At 38.2% G+C, this 17,438-nt stretch overlaps 2 protein-coding genes and 3 pseudogenes across 5 annotated transcripts; 3 read left to right on the forward strand and 2 right to left on the reverse strand.

Annotated features, from left to right (window-relative positions):
* The first annotated feature begins 1,019 nt into the window (after nucleotides 1–1,019).
* On the forward strand, nucleotides 1,020–3,527 carry LOC125223006 (Tetratricopeptide repeat (TPR)-like superfamily protein). Of its 3 annotated transcripts, XR_016135505.1 has the most exons (3): nucleotides 1,020–2,337; nucleotides 3,284–3,322; nucleotides 3,431–3,527. XR_016135505.1 is itself a non-coding variant. In XM_089064676.1 (2 exons), exon 1 carries the CDS (start codon nucleotides 1,198–1,200, stop codon nucleotides 2,320–2,322), a length of 1,125 nt encoding a protein of 374 aa, XP_088920802.1. In that variant the 5' UTR covers nucleotides 1,020–1,197; the 3' UTR covers nucleotides 2,323–2,337; nucleotides 2,754–2,886. The 3 variants fall into 3 exon arrangements, 2 of the variants coding, with proteins under 2 accessions (XP_088920802.1, XP_088920803.1); XM_089064676.1 differs by lacking the exons at nucleotides 3,284–3,322; nucleotides 3,431–3,527 and adding an exon at nucleotides 2,754–2,886; XM_089064677.1 differs by lacking the exons at nucleotides 3,284–3,322; nucleotides 3,431–3,527 and adding an exon at nucleotides 2,700–2,717.
* Nucleotides 2,832–6,365, forward strand: LOC125223026 (adenylyltransferase and sulfurtransferase MOCS3-like; annotated as a pseudogene). Its single transcript, XR_016135576.1, has 7 exons — nucleotides 2,832–2,912; nucleotides 3,284–3,322; nucleotides 3,431–3,535; nucleotides 3,830–3,946; nucleotides 4,424–4,847; nucleotides 5,136–5,360; nucleotides 6,239–6,365. The product of XR_016135576.1 is annotated as an adenylyltransferase and sulfurtransferase MOCS3-like (transcript).
* LOC125222997 (receptor-like kinase TMK4) lies at nucleotides 5,956–8,903 on the reverse strand. The gene is made up of 2 exons (XM_048125942.2): nucleotides 6,668–8,903; nucleotides 5,956–6,581 (listed from the first exon to the last, which is right to left on the reverse strand). Exons 1-2 carry the CDS (start codon nucleotides 8,901–8,903, stop codon nucleotides 6,121–6,123), a joined length of 2,697 nt encoding a protein of 898 aa, XP_047981899.1. The 3' UTR covers nucleotides 5,956–6,120.
* Nucleotides 8,904–10,673: 1,770 nt separating this feature from the next.
* Nucleotides 10,674–12,637, forward strand: LOC125195253 (uncharacterized; annotated as a pseudogene).
* A 583-nt stretch (nucleotides 12,638–13,220) lies between these two features.
* On the reverse strand, nucleotides 13,221–13,875 carry LOC148932423 (uncharacterized; annotated as a pseudogene).
* Between the last annotated feature and the right edge of the window lie 3,563 nt (nucleotides 13,876–17,438).

The following is a 17,438-nucleotide window of genomic DNA, read 5'->3' on the forward strand; positions in this document are numbered from 1 at the left end:
GTCCTATAATAGATGACATAGTTGGAGAATGACACATAATTTTAGGAGATGTTGTTTAGTGTGTTAGGTGGAGGAGAGAAAATACTATATTTATATTAATGTGAGAGATAACTTTTTCTAAAAAAGAAAATATGACATATTTTATGGGGCAAACTAAAAAGTGTGACATCTATTATGGGATAGAGGAAGTAATATATAATATACACTTCTTTGTCCCACTTTAGGAGTCCCAATCACTTTTCTGCACTCGTTTTGTAAAAATGCTAATAAATAATTAAATCGGAGAAATGGTAAAGTAAAAGAGAAAATAATTTTGATAAAAGTCTTCTCAACATTATTCTCTATCTTTACCATTTATCTACTTTAACTATCTCTCTCCGTCCCAAGATATTTGACCCGCTTCTTTTTCGCACTCGTTTTAGACACAAATAAGAGTATAAAATAGTTAGAGTGGAGATAGAGTAAAGTAAGACAGAGAATTATGTAGAAGATAGATTATTCTTTTTCTTATTTTACTTTTTCCCCACTTCAACTATTTTATATTATTTTTCCAAAACAAGTGCGAAGAAGAAACGGGTCAAATATCTTGGGACGGAGCGAGTGCTGAAAAGTGACATGGACTCTTAAAATGAGATGAAGAGAATAATAATAATAATAATTATTATTATTGTTATTAAAAGGTAATTTAATACAATTATAATTCAGTGTGTTGTTTTTTCCAATCTTAAAAACTTAAACGAATGAAAAAAATATAAATATGGAATCAAATTTAGAAAAAACTAATGCTAGTATTTTACTAGAATCAAAATACATTAGTTGTTGTAATGTTGTTATTTATCTTTTAATTTGATTTTATCAATTTATGTAACCAAATGAGTTTATCAATAATTGTTTTGTTAAGTTGTAGAGTATATCGCAGAATAGTTTTAAGGAATCCAACTAATTTAACTGACATAAATTAATAATCTCAATATATTAAATTAATCAAACCCCATTTAAAAAATCACAATTAACTTGAACCTAATAATCAAACAAGCCGCTATCTTCTTCTTTTATCTTTCTTCTTCGCGGGGCAGCCATGGCCAGATGGATCCTGCGCCAGCGCTATCTCCGTCCCTGAGAGTATATTAAGTGGTGGAGTAGTATAATTTTCTCGACTGATAACTCCATAGCACACGCCTTCCTCCGCCGCCAGTAATGGCCTTGATTTTACCTCGGACCATCCGAGCTTCCCTCCTCCGCCTCTCTGTCCGACATCTCACCTCCACCACCCTCGACGACCCTCCGCCGCTGCCGACTCCATCCGACACCTCCCCTCAACCCCTACCACCAAAACCCCCAAATCCGCGAATGGAACACCAATTCGAGTCATGGCTTCACAATCTCAAACCCGGATTCACCCATTCCAAGGTCCACGACGCCCTCCGGTCCCAGCCCGACCCGGACATCGCGCTCGACATTTTCCGGTGGACGGCGCAGCAGCGCCACTACAGGCACAACCACGACACCTACCTCGCAATGATGGAAATCGCCGTCTCAGGTAAGCGGTATCGCGCCGCCGAGACTCTCATTGATGAAGTCCTCGCCGGAGCTTGCTCCGCTAGCCTCCCGCTGTTCAACACCATGATCCAATTCTGCTGTGACCGTAAATTCCTGTTTAATCGCGCTTTCGATGTGTATAAGAAAATGCAGAAATCTGAGGATGCTAGGCCGAATTTGGAGACTTATGCCATGCTTTTTGGTTCACTTTTAAGGAAGTTTGATAAGTTGAATGTGTGTTATGTTTATTTGCACGCTGTGAGATCGTTATCGAAGCAAATGAAGTCTTCAGGGGTAATCCCTGATGCCTTCGTGTTGAACATGATCATCAAAGCCTACTCAAAATGCCTGCAGGTTGATGAGGCAATTAGAGTTTTTCGTGAAATGGGGCTGTATGGCTGTGTGCCTAATTCGTATACGTATAGTTATTTGGTTAAGGGTTTGTGTGAGAAGGGTAGAGTGAGTCAGGGGTGGGGTTTCTATCAGGAGATGAGATCAAAGGGGCTGGTGCCAAAAGTGACTACCTATTTGGTTTTGATTTGTAGTCTGGCGATGGAGAGGAAGTTTCAGGAGGCGATCGAGGCTGCATTTAACATGATAGGGAATTCTTTGTCGCCTGATCTTCTGACATACAAGACACTGCTCGAAGAAATGTGTAGGGATGGGAAGGGCAACGTGGCGTTTAAGCTTCTTGAGAGTTTTCGAAAGAGGGACAGTAACATGAACGAGAAGACATACAAGACTTTACTGGAGGGGCTGCACTTTTCAAGTCGGGATTTCTAGCTGCTTTGACTTCTTGTATGGTGATTATAAAAGCTCAGTTAAATGTTTAAGATGATAGTTAGAGCATTTTGTATTTAGGGAATGATTCCCTTCTTCATGTTCAGATAGTTTACCTTCCCTCATTTTATATGGAGATATTTTTGGCCTGGCAGAGTTGAAATTTGATCGAGCTGGAAATTACATGTTGAAGTGTCTTAAATTCTTCATGACTGCATTCTTTGTGAATGAAGAATACAATTTTGCTGCACCTTTTAACTGTTTAGACGACACAGTAAAGGATATATACTATTTTTAGAGAAATGTGAAATGGCTTTATTTTCCTTGCTTTTCTTGCATATAATGAAGGTTTTAATACAAATCTACTTAGTCAAATACAGATAGTCCCTTGTCGCTGATCATTGATGATTCCATTCTCTTTACTGCTATTTTAGTGCCATCAGGGAGTTCTCCTTTATAAACAATGCCAAATCCTCCCTTCAACTTCATTTTTGCGGTTTTCGGTGTATAACATGTATGACATTGTCATTGATGCAACGGATAACATACCCAGTTGTTACATGATCAATGATTGCTCTGTGGTGTTGGGAAAGGTGAGCAGTTGCTTATTTATGCAGTATTTCTCTTGGACAATTAAGTATGCAGAATGCATGGTATTGTTTTTATTTTTTTTGTATTTGTCGCTAAGATATTTGTTTGCAGTCTGAACTTTTAACTTTTGTCAATTCAACTCAGTTCTTTCTGTCACTATGGTGAGAGTTCTGGAGGTTTAAATTCCAGGGGAATCTTAGTGTTCAATGTTGTGACAGGGACCTTAAAGTGCAAATATTATTCTAATCAGGCTATGAACATTTTCATGAACGATTATATTTCTTCTCATAAGCCATAATATTATGTTTCCTAATCTTGTTTATTTGCATATGGACCTTTGCTCTACTGACCAAACACACGATTATGCTTGCAGCCTTTAATCTCTGGAGCTGCACTTGGACTGGAAGGACAGGTATGTTTCTTGATAAATGCATCCCCCTTTGGTTAATGGTTATCGATATGACAAAGGTCGCTTTTACTCATTTTTATGTTGCTCATCCGTTGTCATTTGCTTTTGCAGCTAACTGTTTACAATTACAATGGAGGTCTGTGCTATCGTTGCTTATTTCCTACTCCGCCCCCTTCAACAGCATGCCAGAGATGCTCAGACAGTGGTGTTCTTGGAGTAGGTATATCGAACATCCAACCTCTATATTAATAGTAGTTTTGGAGTGTGGACCTTCTCTGTTTCTAAATCTGGTATATGTTCAAAGACTAAATGCTCGACTTCGTGTTGTGCGTCTTAGTCTTATTCTTGCCATTCAATGTGAATTATTCATTTACTCACTTTAGCATAAAATTACTCAAATTTTTAATTATTATTTTCTCATTGTACTCATTTTGTCCTTCTTTTTACAAAAACAACTAGTCTATAAAAGATGTCATTTATATTCCTGACTTTTGTCACCACATTTAACAGGTCAAAATCAGAAGAAGGTCGCCCAAGAGTGAAGCTTGCTGAGAAAATTCAACATTGGCAGATGAGCAATTCTGTAATTTTGACTACGAAAATTTCACTCAATCTCCTCTATCCACGGTGAAATCGGGTATGTTTATTATTTTTCCTATTTACTTTGCATATTGTATTCTAGAACTAAACTACATAGTGTACTATAATCATTTGGATTTTAAGCGAATATAGGAAGCTTCTAAAACCTGGTATACCTTTAGGACATAAGGTATTACTCACTTAGGTGCTGGTCACTACCCCTGTAACTGAGAAACATATCCATCCGATCTAATACATACAGTTTATTGATCGAGAAGTTCACTAAATGCTACTGTGCTAGTAATATATGGTTAAACTCTCTTTAGTTCCATCATGACAAATTGTTAAATTGCATTTCATTGGTTTGTGGATAACCATGCTTTCTCTACATTTATACTTTAAATGGGTTTAGAGTTGCAGATTTCAAAACAAGACTAGCAATTTATTCTATTCACATATTTCCAGCTGGCTTCTGAAAGGAAATTGTCTGTTAGCTTTTGACCACAGCTGCTTAAATTTTTGCAGTCTCCATTGAAGTTGCACCTGCTTCCAGCAGAAGCCAGAATGACCAGCAACGAGTACAACGAGATAAATTTGAAAGGTGAGACCCATATATTGGTAGATGTCAGGCCTGCTCATCACTACAAGATCACCTCTCTACCGAAGTCCTTGAACATTCCTTTGGCAAGCTTGGAATGAAGGTTGTCTGAAATAGCTACAGCCTTTGCAAGAGAGGAAAGCAACAGGACTGCCACTGGTGAAACCAGTCAAGTTCCTTCTTTGTTTGTCATTTGCAGAAGAGGCAACGATTCTCAGAGGGCTGTCGAGCTCCTCCACAAGAAGGGATTCCCCTTTGCTAAGGACATCATTGGAGGGCTTGAATCGTGGTCACAAGAAGTTGATCCTAAGTTCCCAATCTATTAACGACGGTTCTGCTTGCAAATATAAGGTACATTCAGTTTCTTCTGTGGGAACTGATTGAAATCAGAAGGATGATATATACGCATGCATTCTCGAGCATTTATCAGAAGCATAACGATGATTTCGTCCTCGGAAAATCCTTCATAACTGTAACTTAATCAAATTACAGAGTGAGCTGTGTTTTAGATATATATGATTGAAAGATGATTGAGATTTAGGATGTGTGTCTTGAACTTGAATCGTATGGATGGTTCTAACAAAATATGAATCAAAAAGTGACTACCTATTTTGATCGAGGCCACATTTAACATGATAGGGAACTCTTTGTTGCCTGATCTTCTGACATACAAGACACTGCTTGAAGAAATGTGTTGGGATGGGAAGGGAAACGTGGTGTTTAAGCTTCTTGAGAGTTTCTGAAAGAGGGACAGTAACATGAACGAGAAGACATACAAGACTTTGCTGGACGGGCTGCACTTTCAAGTCAGGATTTCTAGCTGCTTTGACATCTTGTATGCTTTTCAAGCATCGGAACACCCTGGTGATTATAAAAGCTCAAGTTAAATATTTAAGATGATAGCTTGAGCATTTTGTATTTAGGGGTTCAGATAGTTTACCTTCCCTCATTTTATATGAAGATATTTTGGCCTGGCAGAGTTGAAATTTGATCGAGCTGGAAATTACATGATGAAGTGTCTTAAATTCTTCATGACTGCATTCTTTGTGAATGAAGAATACAATTTTGCTGCACCTTTTAACTGTTTACACGTCACAGTAAAGGATACTATATATTACTACTATTTTTAGAGAAATGAGAAATGGCTTTCTTTTCCTAGCTTTTCTTGCATATAATGAAGGTATTAACTATTAACACAAATATACTTAGTCAAATACAGATATCCCTGTTGCTAGCTAGTAGGTGTATTCTTGATGTTTTGTAATTTAATTCCTTTAAGACGATGTTATACGAGTGTGTACACATATATATGTAACCTGTTTTGCCATCTTTCTCCCTCTCCCCCTTCATTTTGCTGATGCCTCATGTAGATAAAACTCTTGTGTTTTAGCTTTCATTTTTGTTAAATATCATGTTTAGTACTAACAGATAGATGATTCTAAATTTCTCAGAAATAAAATGAAACCACCAACATTACTTTATTGAATGTAGACCAGGTATAGCATCCAAAATTACAAAAAAACTGGTAACATACTAAGCTGAACAGCCCAGGTCAGGTACCATTAACAAAACAGAGAACTTGATCATGTTTGTTAATAGTTCTTCTATTTGATGTAAACAGTTGCTATTGTGGAGGTTGTTTCTGTTTTATGTAATCAGTGGCTATTGTAGAAGACGAGTCCTCATTAAGTTTCCATTGCTGCAAGACTTGTGAGAGGCTCATGCCAATGTCTACCCTGCAGCTATCTTCCTCTGCAGCTGGCTTCCACTGCTCCACCAGAGATGAGAGCACTGTGACAACATGGCTCATGTCAGGCCGTTGGTTGGCTTCTCTAGTGCAATGTCCGGCTAGCTCGGCGACCTTCCACAAACTTTCGAAAGTCTCTTTGTTTAAGTCTGAATGGAGGACAGGATCCACAGCCTCTTTGATTTTATCTCTGCCTTGGAGGAATGGCCGAAACCACGTCACCAGGTGGCTACTATCATCGGGCAGGGAACTATCCAAGGACTTTCTCCCGGTGATGATTTCCATCAACACCACTCCAAAGGCATATACATCAACTTTTACAGTAACCTTTCCTGTCGCTGTTCATTCAATTGAGTCGTTTAGGTGAATTAATTCATCATGTCAAAATAAAAGTGAACAAGATGATGCAGGTAACAATACATACCGGCATATTCTGGAGCAAGATAGCCAAAGGTTCCTGCCAACCGTGTTTCGAATGATTGATTGGTATTGGGGGCTTGTTTCACCAAGCCAAAATCACAAACCTTCGCCCTCATGTCATCTCCAATAAGAATGTTGGACGGTTTCAGATCTCTGTGAATGAAGCTCTGGTTTGCCATGCTATGCAAATACTCGACCCCTCGGGCAACATCAAGAGCTATATTTACTCTCTGGTTCCAAGTTAGGGGAGGAGTTCCCATTTCCTTCCATTCGAACAGATGCTGACACAAAGATCCTTGTGGCATGTACTCATAGACTAATAGCTTCTCACTACCATTGTTGCAAAATCCATGAAGGGAGACCAAATTCCGGTGTCTGACAGACGTAAGGACCTCTATTTCAGCCTTGAACTCGCTCAGTCCCTTGTCGCTGATCATTGATGATTCCATTCTCTTTACTGCTATTTTAGTGCCATCAGGGAGTTCTCCTTTATAAACAATGCCAAATCCTCCCTTCCCGAGTATGCTGTTTTGGCTGAAGTTGTTGGTAGCTTTACGGAGAGCTTCAATTGGTATGATAACATTCCCCCCATCATATATATTATAATCATTGATTTCACTACTTTTCATGGGACTCTGGTTGAAACTACTAACATTGGTGCTTTTGCCATAGCCTGTTGTCTGCTCCATACTGATGCTGCTATGCCCTTCACTTATTTTCTTAAACCTTCTGTGTTCTTGCTTTTTATAGAACCATCTGTAGATCAAGCATGCCAAGCCAGCAATGACAATGAGACAGATGAGAATAACAACAACTTTCACCCATGTTGCTGAAGAATCTGTCTCTTCTAGTTCTACACCGGGTGGCCTGCGTCCTCCTGGATAGTAGACTGGCACGACTTTCCCGATGACTGGATTACCATCCGTTTTCAATATCACTGTAGACGAGAAAGATGGCACTTTTCCAGAAATATTATTGTTGGAGATATCGAGAATTTGCAGTTGCTTCAAACTTGTCAAACTCTTAGGTATGACTCCCACCAGCTTATTATCATTCAAATACAATGATCTTAAACTAGGTAAACTGGCATATGAACGTGATATGCCTCCCATGAAATTCTGCTTGGAGAAATTGATCACGACCACGCTCCCCTTCTCACACGTCACAAACTGCCATTGCTGACATGCATCATTCCCTTCCCAGGCTTCTGCTAAGACCATCGGATAGTACATTGAAGCTGCGATCTCGAGCAACACGGTGACCTGGGGACTACACGGTCCGGGGCCAGGGTTGCAGAAATGGTTCTCTTTTCCAAGATTCACTTGAATGCCCGGTGGGAAACTTGGTACCGGACCCTGGAACACGTTGCTCTGCAAGGCGACATTCTTCAGCTTTGGAAGCTTAGTAAGTGAATCAGGGATAACCCCCGTGAGCCGATTGTCACGTAGCTGGAGATCCGACAGCTCTGTGCAGGCAGAGAGGTCAGGTATACTCCCTGAGAACTGATTGCTGTGAATCCAAACCTCTCTCAAACTATGCATTTCACCAAGAATATCAATGGGCCCTGAAAGCCCCAACATCTGATTATTGAGCATCAAAGTTTGAATCCCAGATTTGGCGAACGACCACGGCATCCACCCTGTCAAATTATTGTAGGAGAGTTTGAGGTTCGCGAAATTTGGCAATGATCCGAAAATGTCTGGAATCTCACCCACCATGTTGGCCTTGCTCGCATAGAAAGTAGTGAGAGACGAGGAATCCTTGATGGTGCTAAGCATTGTCCATGGTGGGAGATTGCTGTTGTTGTTGATGCTAAAGAATTGTAAGCTTGTTAGGCCTGAGAGGAAGCCTGGAGGGATGGAAGTGAAACCGTTATCTTCAAGATTGACTTCTTGAAGAGAAGCCATGTTGGACAAAGCTGGCAACGGCCCCGTAAACTTGTTCCGTTGAAGGCTGAGGGTTTTCAGGTTGGAGAGCTGGTTTATCTCGGGTGGCAATTTTCCAGAGAGAGATTTTGATGCAAGGTTGATGGAGCTGACTTTGTTGGGTGTATCGCAAGCGACGCCATTCCATTTGCAGAAATCGGGGCCGGTCCATCCAGGAGGGTTGGTGGCTTTGGCCAGCGCGGCCATGACAGCTCCGTCATCAGAAGAGCCATGACGGATGATGGCTGCGAGCAGGGTTGTTAGGAGGAGGAGGACATCGTCGGAAGGGAGGAATTTGTGTCTCCCTCTAAGCATTTTGGTTCTCCGGTGGTGGAGATAGGTCGCCGGGGCTCTCTGCCTTACCACCTGGTTGGCGTATGAGAGGAGAGAGAGAGCGCCTGGGAGAGATGGTCGGTAAGAGTGAGAACATGAGAAGCGGAAGGAGAGACCGTTATTACCGGTAGTGTTTTGACAGAATTATTCTTGGCTTGTTTTATTTTCCATAAGCCAAAATTCAATATACAATTTAGATTCGATTAGCACATTATTGTTTACTACTGTACTAGTTTATTTTGCTAAGTACAATTCAAATATTTGAAGTAAGATACAGTGTAGTACTACTACCACTTTAGTAAATGTCACGGTGTTTGCAATATAAGATATGATAAGGTTTATTGTGTGAATATTGACATATTGTAGTACTGGACTACTGGTAATTTTCTTTGAGGGGGAAGATTAAGATTTTACTAGTAAATTCTAACTGAGGTATAACGTTGGTCAAAATCTGGCTTACATTATGCATAACAAAGTCTTTTCTCTTTCCATTTTTTCAAATAAATGACTGATATGAATATATTCCACTAGGGTTGCGTTAGTGTGCTAACTAATTTACAGTAATAACTAATAATTTTCAATTTTACGTATTAAAATTATCAACACAAAGACATAATTATATCAATACAACATGTAAAATTTAAATATCAACACAGAGACATAAGTTTATCAGTATAAGAAAATTGATAAATTTATGTCTCTGTGTTGATATTTTTAACATACAAAGTTGATATTAGTTATTAGTTATTACTGTAACTTAGTTAGTATTTGATCACACACCAATTCCACTAAAGTCTTTTCTTTTTTCAAGTAAATTAACGTGCAAAATACTCCAGAATTGATTTAACTTTATATATGGAATATCTATACATATATAAAAGGTGAGTTTTGGCCTTTTTTGAAATATTTATAAGTTTTGTCCTTATTTTATACTCCCTTCGTCTCAACTAAGATGACACATTCCTTGACCGGCACGAGTAGGAGTTATTGGTTAATATGTTTAATTGGAAAGAGAAAAGGTGGGTGTAGGTATTAAAATAGAGAGAGAAAAAAAGATGAATATTTTAATAGAGGTGAGAAAAAGTGGTTGGGTGTATTAATTGGAGACATAGAGTTTCTAAAAAAGGAAATGTGTCATCTTAGTTGGAACAAACGAAAAAGGAAAACGTGTCATCTTAAGTGGGACGGAGGGAGTAATATTTATAAGTCATGGGAACGGGTTGATTCTATTTTTGTTCTAGGATACATTAGCCATTCCAAATTAATACTGGACTTTATTTAGCTTCCCAGTTTGGGAAAGACGCATGAGGATCATGCGTCTTCCGTTAATGAAACGCATCAGATTCATGCGTTTTAGTGTAAGACGCATGACTGTCATGCATCTTTTATTTTTTTAATTTTTTTTATTGAAAGACGCATGACCCTCATGTGTCTTTCCCTAAAACGCATGAGGGACATGCGTCTTTAATTTGAACATAAATCACGAGAGCAGAAGGCAGAATATCATTCTGCGCGAAAGATGAGAAAAAAAAAGAGGCAGCGCGATTTTGAGCCAATTTCCGGCGATTTCTTCCATTTTGCTGGCGATTTCTTCCATTTTGTCGTTATATTTAGGTAAGTTTTTCTCTTACTCTGAATTATTGAATAATATTGTTAGATTAGGTTGGTTTTCCCTGATTTATTAAATTAGGGTTTATAGGAAAAAAATTGTCCCTAATTGTTGTATTTGTTATATTTTCTTATGCAGAAATCATGCAAATATTTGTGAGTTTGTATTGGGGTGGTAAAATAGTTCAACTTCCACACTTGGGTATTTGTTATGATCCACCTCGGGCGAGAGGCTCCATTATATTGAATTCATGCGTTTCGTATTCTGAATTAGTTGCAATGATATGTGGTGCAATGAGAATAGATATGAATCAACACGTCATTCAAATATCATGGAGGCATTGTCTAGTCTTTGCATCCAGTATGAGTTATATATGTACTGAGATTTACACTGATCAAAGTGTGGAGTTTATGTTCAACGATGCTCAAAATTCTTCTCGTTGTATTGAATTGTTTGTTGAGTATTCACCTGTGAAAAGTTCAGAAATCACACCAGCTGTTGATTATGGCGTTGTTGATTGTGGTATTGGATCATCGGCGAGGGTTGAACATGTGAGCTCTGATCGTGATATGAGTGTTGCAGATGCTGTTAATGTTGGTGTTGGAATGAATAACGACTTAGATGTTGCAGATACCCTTGATGATAATACTCGCATTGTACGAGATAATGATGAACCATTGTCGCCAGTAACATCTAAGGCAGATGCCGGTCTAAGTCACGATTCTCCTGGTGATGCTTCTGATGATGAGATAGTAGTTTGTAAACCCGTTGTGCAAGGTGAACAACCACTTCCAAAATACGTTCCCAAGGGGATGAAATTCTTTCGCACATTATCAAGTGGTCCTTCTGAGGTACCTGATGAAGTTGGTAATGAACACAACAACATGTACTGGGATGAGAGACATCTATATCGGATTGGTATGAGAACAAAATTTGACTCCAAGCTGTATGTGAAGATGGCTATGACTATGTGGAGTTTGTGGCATCAAAGGCAGTTAAAGGTCGTTGAGAGCAAGTTAAGAAGGTGGCATGCCGTATGCAAATTTCCAGCTGGAAAGACAGAAGATGGGATAGCTATTGTCAGCGAGACCGACGCTGAAAAAGCGAATGAATGTTCGTGGGAAGTTTCTGTTACACAAAGGGCCCATGATGATCTTTGGGAAATTAGGAAGTGGGTGAGACAACATACTTGTGAAGGTCATCATGTGAATAGAGGACATGCTAACTTTTCATCAGCGATGATTGCTCTGTGCATACGACATCAAGTACAAGAAGATGTTGCTTACAAGGCCTCGAACATAAAAACCTATATTCATGAAAGATTCAATGTGGTAATCAGTTACAAGAAGGCATGGTATGCACGTAGAAAGGCTTTAGAGATTGTCTTTGGTGGTTGGGAAGAATCATTCAGACAGTTACCAAACTACATGCTTGAACTGTAGTCACAGAATCCATACACAATTGTTGAGTGGAAGCACATCGAGTTGTTGAGTCACGGACGTAAACAGGTGTTTAGTTATGTTTTCTGGGCATTTGGTGCTGCTATACATGCTTTTCAGCTGGCCCAACCGGTTTTAACAATTGACGGGACTCATCTCCGAGGAAGATTTAAAGGTAAATTGCTTGTTGCTTGTGGTTTTGATCTAACAAAAAATGTTTGCCTATTGCATATGCTATTGTTGATGAGGAAACCGGCGACTTGAAACATGTAAGAATTCATGTGGTGAAATACCAGAGGGAGGTGTGTATCATACCGGATAGGCATAAAGGAATCTTCAAGGCTATGGATTCTGATGAATGGAAAAAGAAGCCGAAATGTCACCACAAATTTTGTTTGATCCATGTGAGGAAAAATATCTTGCAGAAGTGCAAGGGTCCTATTGTGAAAAGCATGGTGTGGGCATTGGGTGCTACAACTCAAGAGCATAAATATAAGAGAAGGCGGCGTGCACTACATGAGGAAAGCCCTGATGCGATACGGCAGCTGAATAGGGCCGGAAAAGAAAATTGGTCTCTTTGTTACGATGATGGACTTAGATGGGGGGTTACCTCAACAAACATGTCGGAGTGCTACAACAATGTGTTGAGGGGGGTATTATTTCTCTAAGCTCTTTTAGGTGATATTATTTCTTGGAGAATTCCTCCAAGCTCTTTTAGGTGATATTATTTCTTGCTTTAAGTAGATAATAATGCTGACAAAAAACTACTTTCTTGCAGTGTATTGAAGAAATGAAGGTTCTGCTGCTATGTGTGTCACAGTGTGTGTATTTATGTAGATGCAGTAATATTGGGGATTTGTAATTTATGTTCCTTTGATTAACTTATTTATGAATTCGGGTGATGATGTTGGTTGAAAAATTTTATGTATACTATATATTTATATGCACGTGATCATTGTATATTTTATTTAATTAATTATGTGTTCTTACTACTAATATTTGTCGTTAAAAAAATTTATTAAAAAAATGAAAGAACAATATTTTATTATTCAAAGTGGCATCTATTATTAGCCATTTCCACAATTATTAGTCATTTGAAAAAATTTGGCAAGAATTCATCTAAAAATATGACACCATAAACCTGTTACAATATATAATGAAAAACAAGTTCAAGAAAAAACCAATACAAAGTTTAAAAAAAAAGACAGAAGTACACAAAATATACATAACATTACATTCTTCCATAAAGAGCTACTTATACGACGATGGTGTGTATTTCGACGGTTCAATCCCCTTATTCTTCCTGGATGAAAATCTCTTCATCACTTTGCTCACATACTTCCCAACCCCAGTACGTGATGAACCCTCCGCAACTGGTCGAGGTTGTACGTGGATGTTCTGAACCTCTTCTTCCTCATTTTCCTCTTCTCGGTCATCATTTTCTTCTTCAAATTCATTTTCTTCTTCTCCTTCTCCTTCATCATCATCTCCTTCTTCAACTCGTTGAGGAGCCACGAACTGATAATTTTGGAAGTATGAATCGACTGATGCTCGGGCTCCACTCAATTGCGGCTCATTTTGTCTTTGTGAGTATGAGCGACGACTCCAATCAGGCTTAGGTTGGCTTGGGGAATAGAGGGGATGCCCCTATTATGATTGCGACTCCTGGCTTGGATAGAATGACCATTGAGGTAGGTCATATTCTGGATTCATAGGCTCTGGTTGCACATAATCGGGATGCTGCTGCGACATCCTTATCTATTTTGTGTTACCGTGTCCACCAGTTCGAGCACCCCCCACTCTATGATTTCGACGTGGTGGAATGTCTTGTGGTTCAAAAGGCATGACCATATCGGCGGTGTTGGGAAGCTGGGTACTCCATGACATCGGCGTGGTTCGTAGACTGAAGTAACAAAAAAGAAAGTCACCTGACCATGTTTAATCAAGGATATTTGATCACGGTAATGCTCCACCGAATATCTAGGAGCATTTCCTATCTGAGTAGTTCCTTTCCACCTATAAATAAAATTGATGTAAAAAAAAAACTCAAGATGCATAAAAAAATAAATGTTTAAATATATCACCTGGCGCCACATGGCGTATACGGCTCGTACACAGGCGCTACTACGAATGACGGCCTCAATGTAGACATTCTTTCCCACGCCCAAAGCTGCAGAAGAATCATGGGTCCGCCTAACTCTTTCCTCTTGTCCATGGAAGCCTCGCACAGATAATGATACAAGTACGATAAAGCTGCACTTCCCCAACTAATATTTATCACATTGTCTTGATCCTCAAATGCATTCAGCCACATGAAAGGAACCTTACACCCAGTAGTGTCTGATAGAATCAGTCCTCCTAACAAGATTAAAGCATGGATACGTACCCTTTGGATGTAGACATAAGGAGGTAGGTCATCACCCAAAGGTATGCTCGTTTGGTTAATCAGAGCGATCATCAGCATACCGCCTTGCTTTGTCTCTGATGCTGCATCGGGTATCCATCCCAACAAATCTCGGCACTTGCTGGGCCAATCGGTATATCTGGTATGATGGTCACGGCCTGTGAAAACACGACGGTCCGCTCTCAAGCCCCACAGGACTTGCACATCTTCTAGGGTGACTGTCGCCTCTCCAACCGGTAGATGGAAAGTATGTGTCTCCGGCCTCCAACGCTCAACCAAAGCAGTTATAAGCTCGTTGTCGACCTTCATCGACTTCCCACATTCGATCACGCCTCCAAAACCAAACATGTTAAGCCAATACCTCACATTGGCATGTATATCCACATCCCATGTCTTAGTTTCCGTCCGACGAACTTTGAAAATATGTGATGTGCCTTCCGTCAGTAGTTTATTTGATATGTGTTGTTTCTGAAGATATAAAACTGACGGATCTTCAGGTCCATATAACAATTGCCATCTAGAACTTGAAGTTGCCATCTAATCCTACAAGATATTCACAAAACAATAATTACAAACAAGAATCCACCCAATTTAACAATCCAATGTAATTCCTCACATTAATTTCTGAATTTCGTCCATAAATTAGAGACAAAAGACTTAACAAAAATCTCAAGATTCAACAATTTTTCTTCACTGATTGGATAAATTTCACAACTTCAATAATTGGACAAATTTCACAAACATATAGAATCAATTGCTTGCATATCATCAACAAAAACCCATTACAATCAACAAAACAACAAATCATCGGACTAATTGAACAATTTCATCAAAAACCTAATTTACAAAATCACCTAAAACCAAAACAAAAAAGCCTATTACCAACGAATAAGTGAGGAATGTTGAAGAATTAAAGAAAGCTTACCGAAATAAAACTGAAAATTGGAAGAATTCGCCGGGAATCGCCGGAAATCGCCGCTGCCTTTTTTTCACGCTGGGTATTCTGCGTTCTGCCTTCTGCTCTCGTGATTTATGTTCAAATTAAAGACGCATGTCCCTCATGCGTTTTAGGGAAAGACGCATGCGTCTTTCAATAAAAAAATTAAAAAATTAAAAGACGCATGACGGTCATGCGTCTTATACTAAAACGCATGAATCTGATGCGTTTCATTAACGGAAGACGCATGATCCTCATGTGTCTTTCCCAAACTGGGAAGCTAACTAAAGTCCAGTATTAAGATGGAATGACTAATGTATTCTAGAACAAAAATAAAATTAACCCTCATGGGAACATTTATAGTAATTTTAGTACCCCCTCCGTACCTAAAAATTTGTCACCTATTTCCTTTTTCGTCAGTCCCTAAAAATTTATCACCTTTCACTTTTACCATTTTTGATAGTGGATCTCATATTCCACTAACTCATTCTCACTCACATTTTATTATAAAACTAATATATAAACGTAGGACCCACATGCTACTAACTTTTTCAACTCACTTTCTATTACATTTCTTAAAACCCGTGCCGAGTCAAATGGTGACAAATTATGGGGGACGGAGGGAGTAATATTTATATGAAATAAATGTCATGAAATGATTTAGGCTATAAACGGCCGTTGCCTAATGAATTTAGATTACATATAGCAATTACAAAAATATCTCTGAGTTTTGGGGTACCTGGGTATTTGAAATGGGACGTTACAAATGTGCTATAAACGGCAGTTGCCTATACAAATCATCTACTCCCTCCGTCCCACTTAAGATGACACGTTTTTCTTTTTAGTTTATTCCAACTAAGATGACACATTTCCTTTTTTGAAAACTCTCTCTCCAATTAATACACTTATCCACTTTTTCTTACCCCTATTAAAATATTCATCTTTCTTTCTCTCCCTATTTTAATATTTTCACTCACCTTTCTATCTCCAATTAAACACATTAAACAATAACTCCTAAAATCCCGTGCCGGCTAAGGAATCTGTCATCTTAGCCAGGACGGAGGGAGTATTAGTCATAAATTGTATACGTTGGTACTGATTTGGGCTTCATATTTTGAGTAACAAAATCGAGTACTATTAAGAATCGAAAAAGGATATATCTATTTTTTTTAATGACTCTGCTGTTTAAATCAAAAGAAAAATTAACAAATATCCTCTATCATGTAGATTTGTGCTTTTGATACCATTTATCTAAAGATCTTGATACCATTTATCTAAAGATCAATACTAATAAGAACCACGTACTATAAACTTATGAAGTTTAGTGGATGATTCAAAACTTAAAAAAAAAAAACACAATTCACAACATAAAGCATATTTTAATCAGCCATCCAAATATATATGTTTGTGATTATAATCAACAATTAACCAATTCATTACAAGAATCAAAGAATATTATTTTGATTCAATTAATAATTATAACTGATTAAGTAATTATATCATTTCCATAAATGTGATCAAATTAGTCAGCCTATATATAATTATAATTTTAAATTCAACCGTAATAAATCAATTCCTATAATTCTAATGAAATCGGTCGGCTACTCTTAATAAAAGAAACGCTCCTTATATATTTTAAATAGCCATTCTTATGGACAAGCTTAGAATTTCTCACCTATAAATATTTATCTCATTAAATCATATATATTACAGAAAATACGTAAATGAAAGAGAGAGAAGTAAATTCTTAGGGTTTGAGTTGCGCCACTTAATCAAGAAGAGTTTAAAGAAGCTTCCTTCTTCCATAATCGCTCCTGCTATGTAAGTTTTTGATCATATTATGTTACATGGTTAATTACGTACTGTTCAAAGCATTATTTATATTCAATTATTTATGCATAAAATTAAAGTCATTTCATATAAGTATCATATTTGTAGTTTATTTTGAGAATTTATATTTAGTTGTCAACATTTTCTTCATTTTGAGATAATGCAATTTGATTTTGGACCGTCATTTGAAGAATAAGGAATAAATTGGTTGATGCATATAGAGGCTGCGGCGGAAGTGGATTGCAAAAGAAATGAATAGATGAGTGAAGAAGAAAATGTGACGTTGTATTTTTGTTTG

The sequence above is a fragment of the Salvia hispanica genome, chromosome 2, assembly GCF_029641045.1.
Source record: "Salvia hispanica isolate PSC_SH4W2 chromosome 2, Shi_PSC_v1, whole genome shotgun sequence".
Lineage (NCBI taxonomy): Eukaryota > Viridiplantae > Streptophyta > Magnoliopsida > Lamiales > Lamiaceae > Salvia > Salvia hispanica.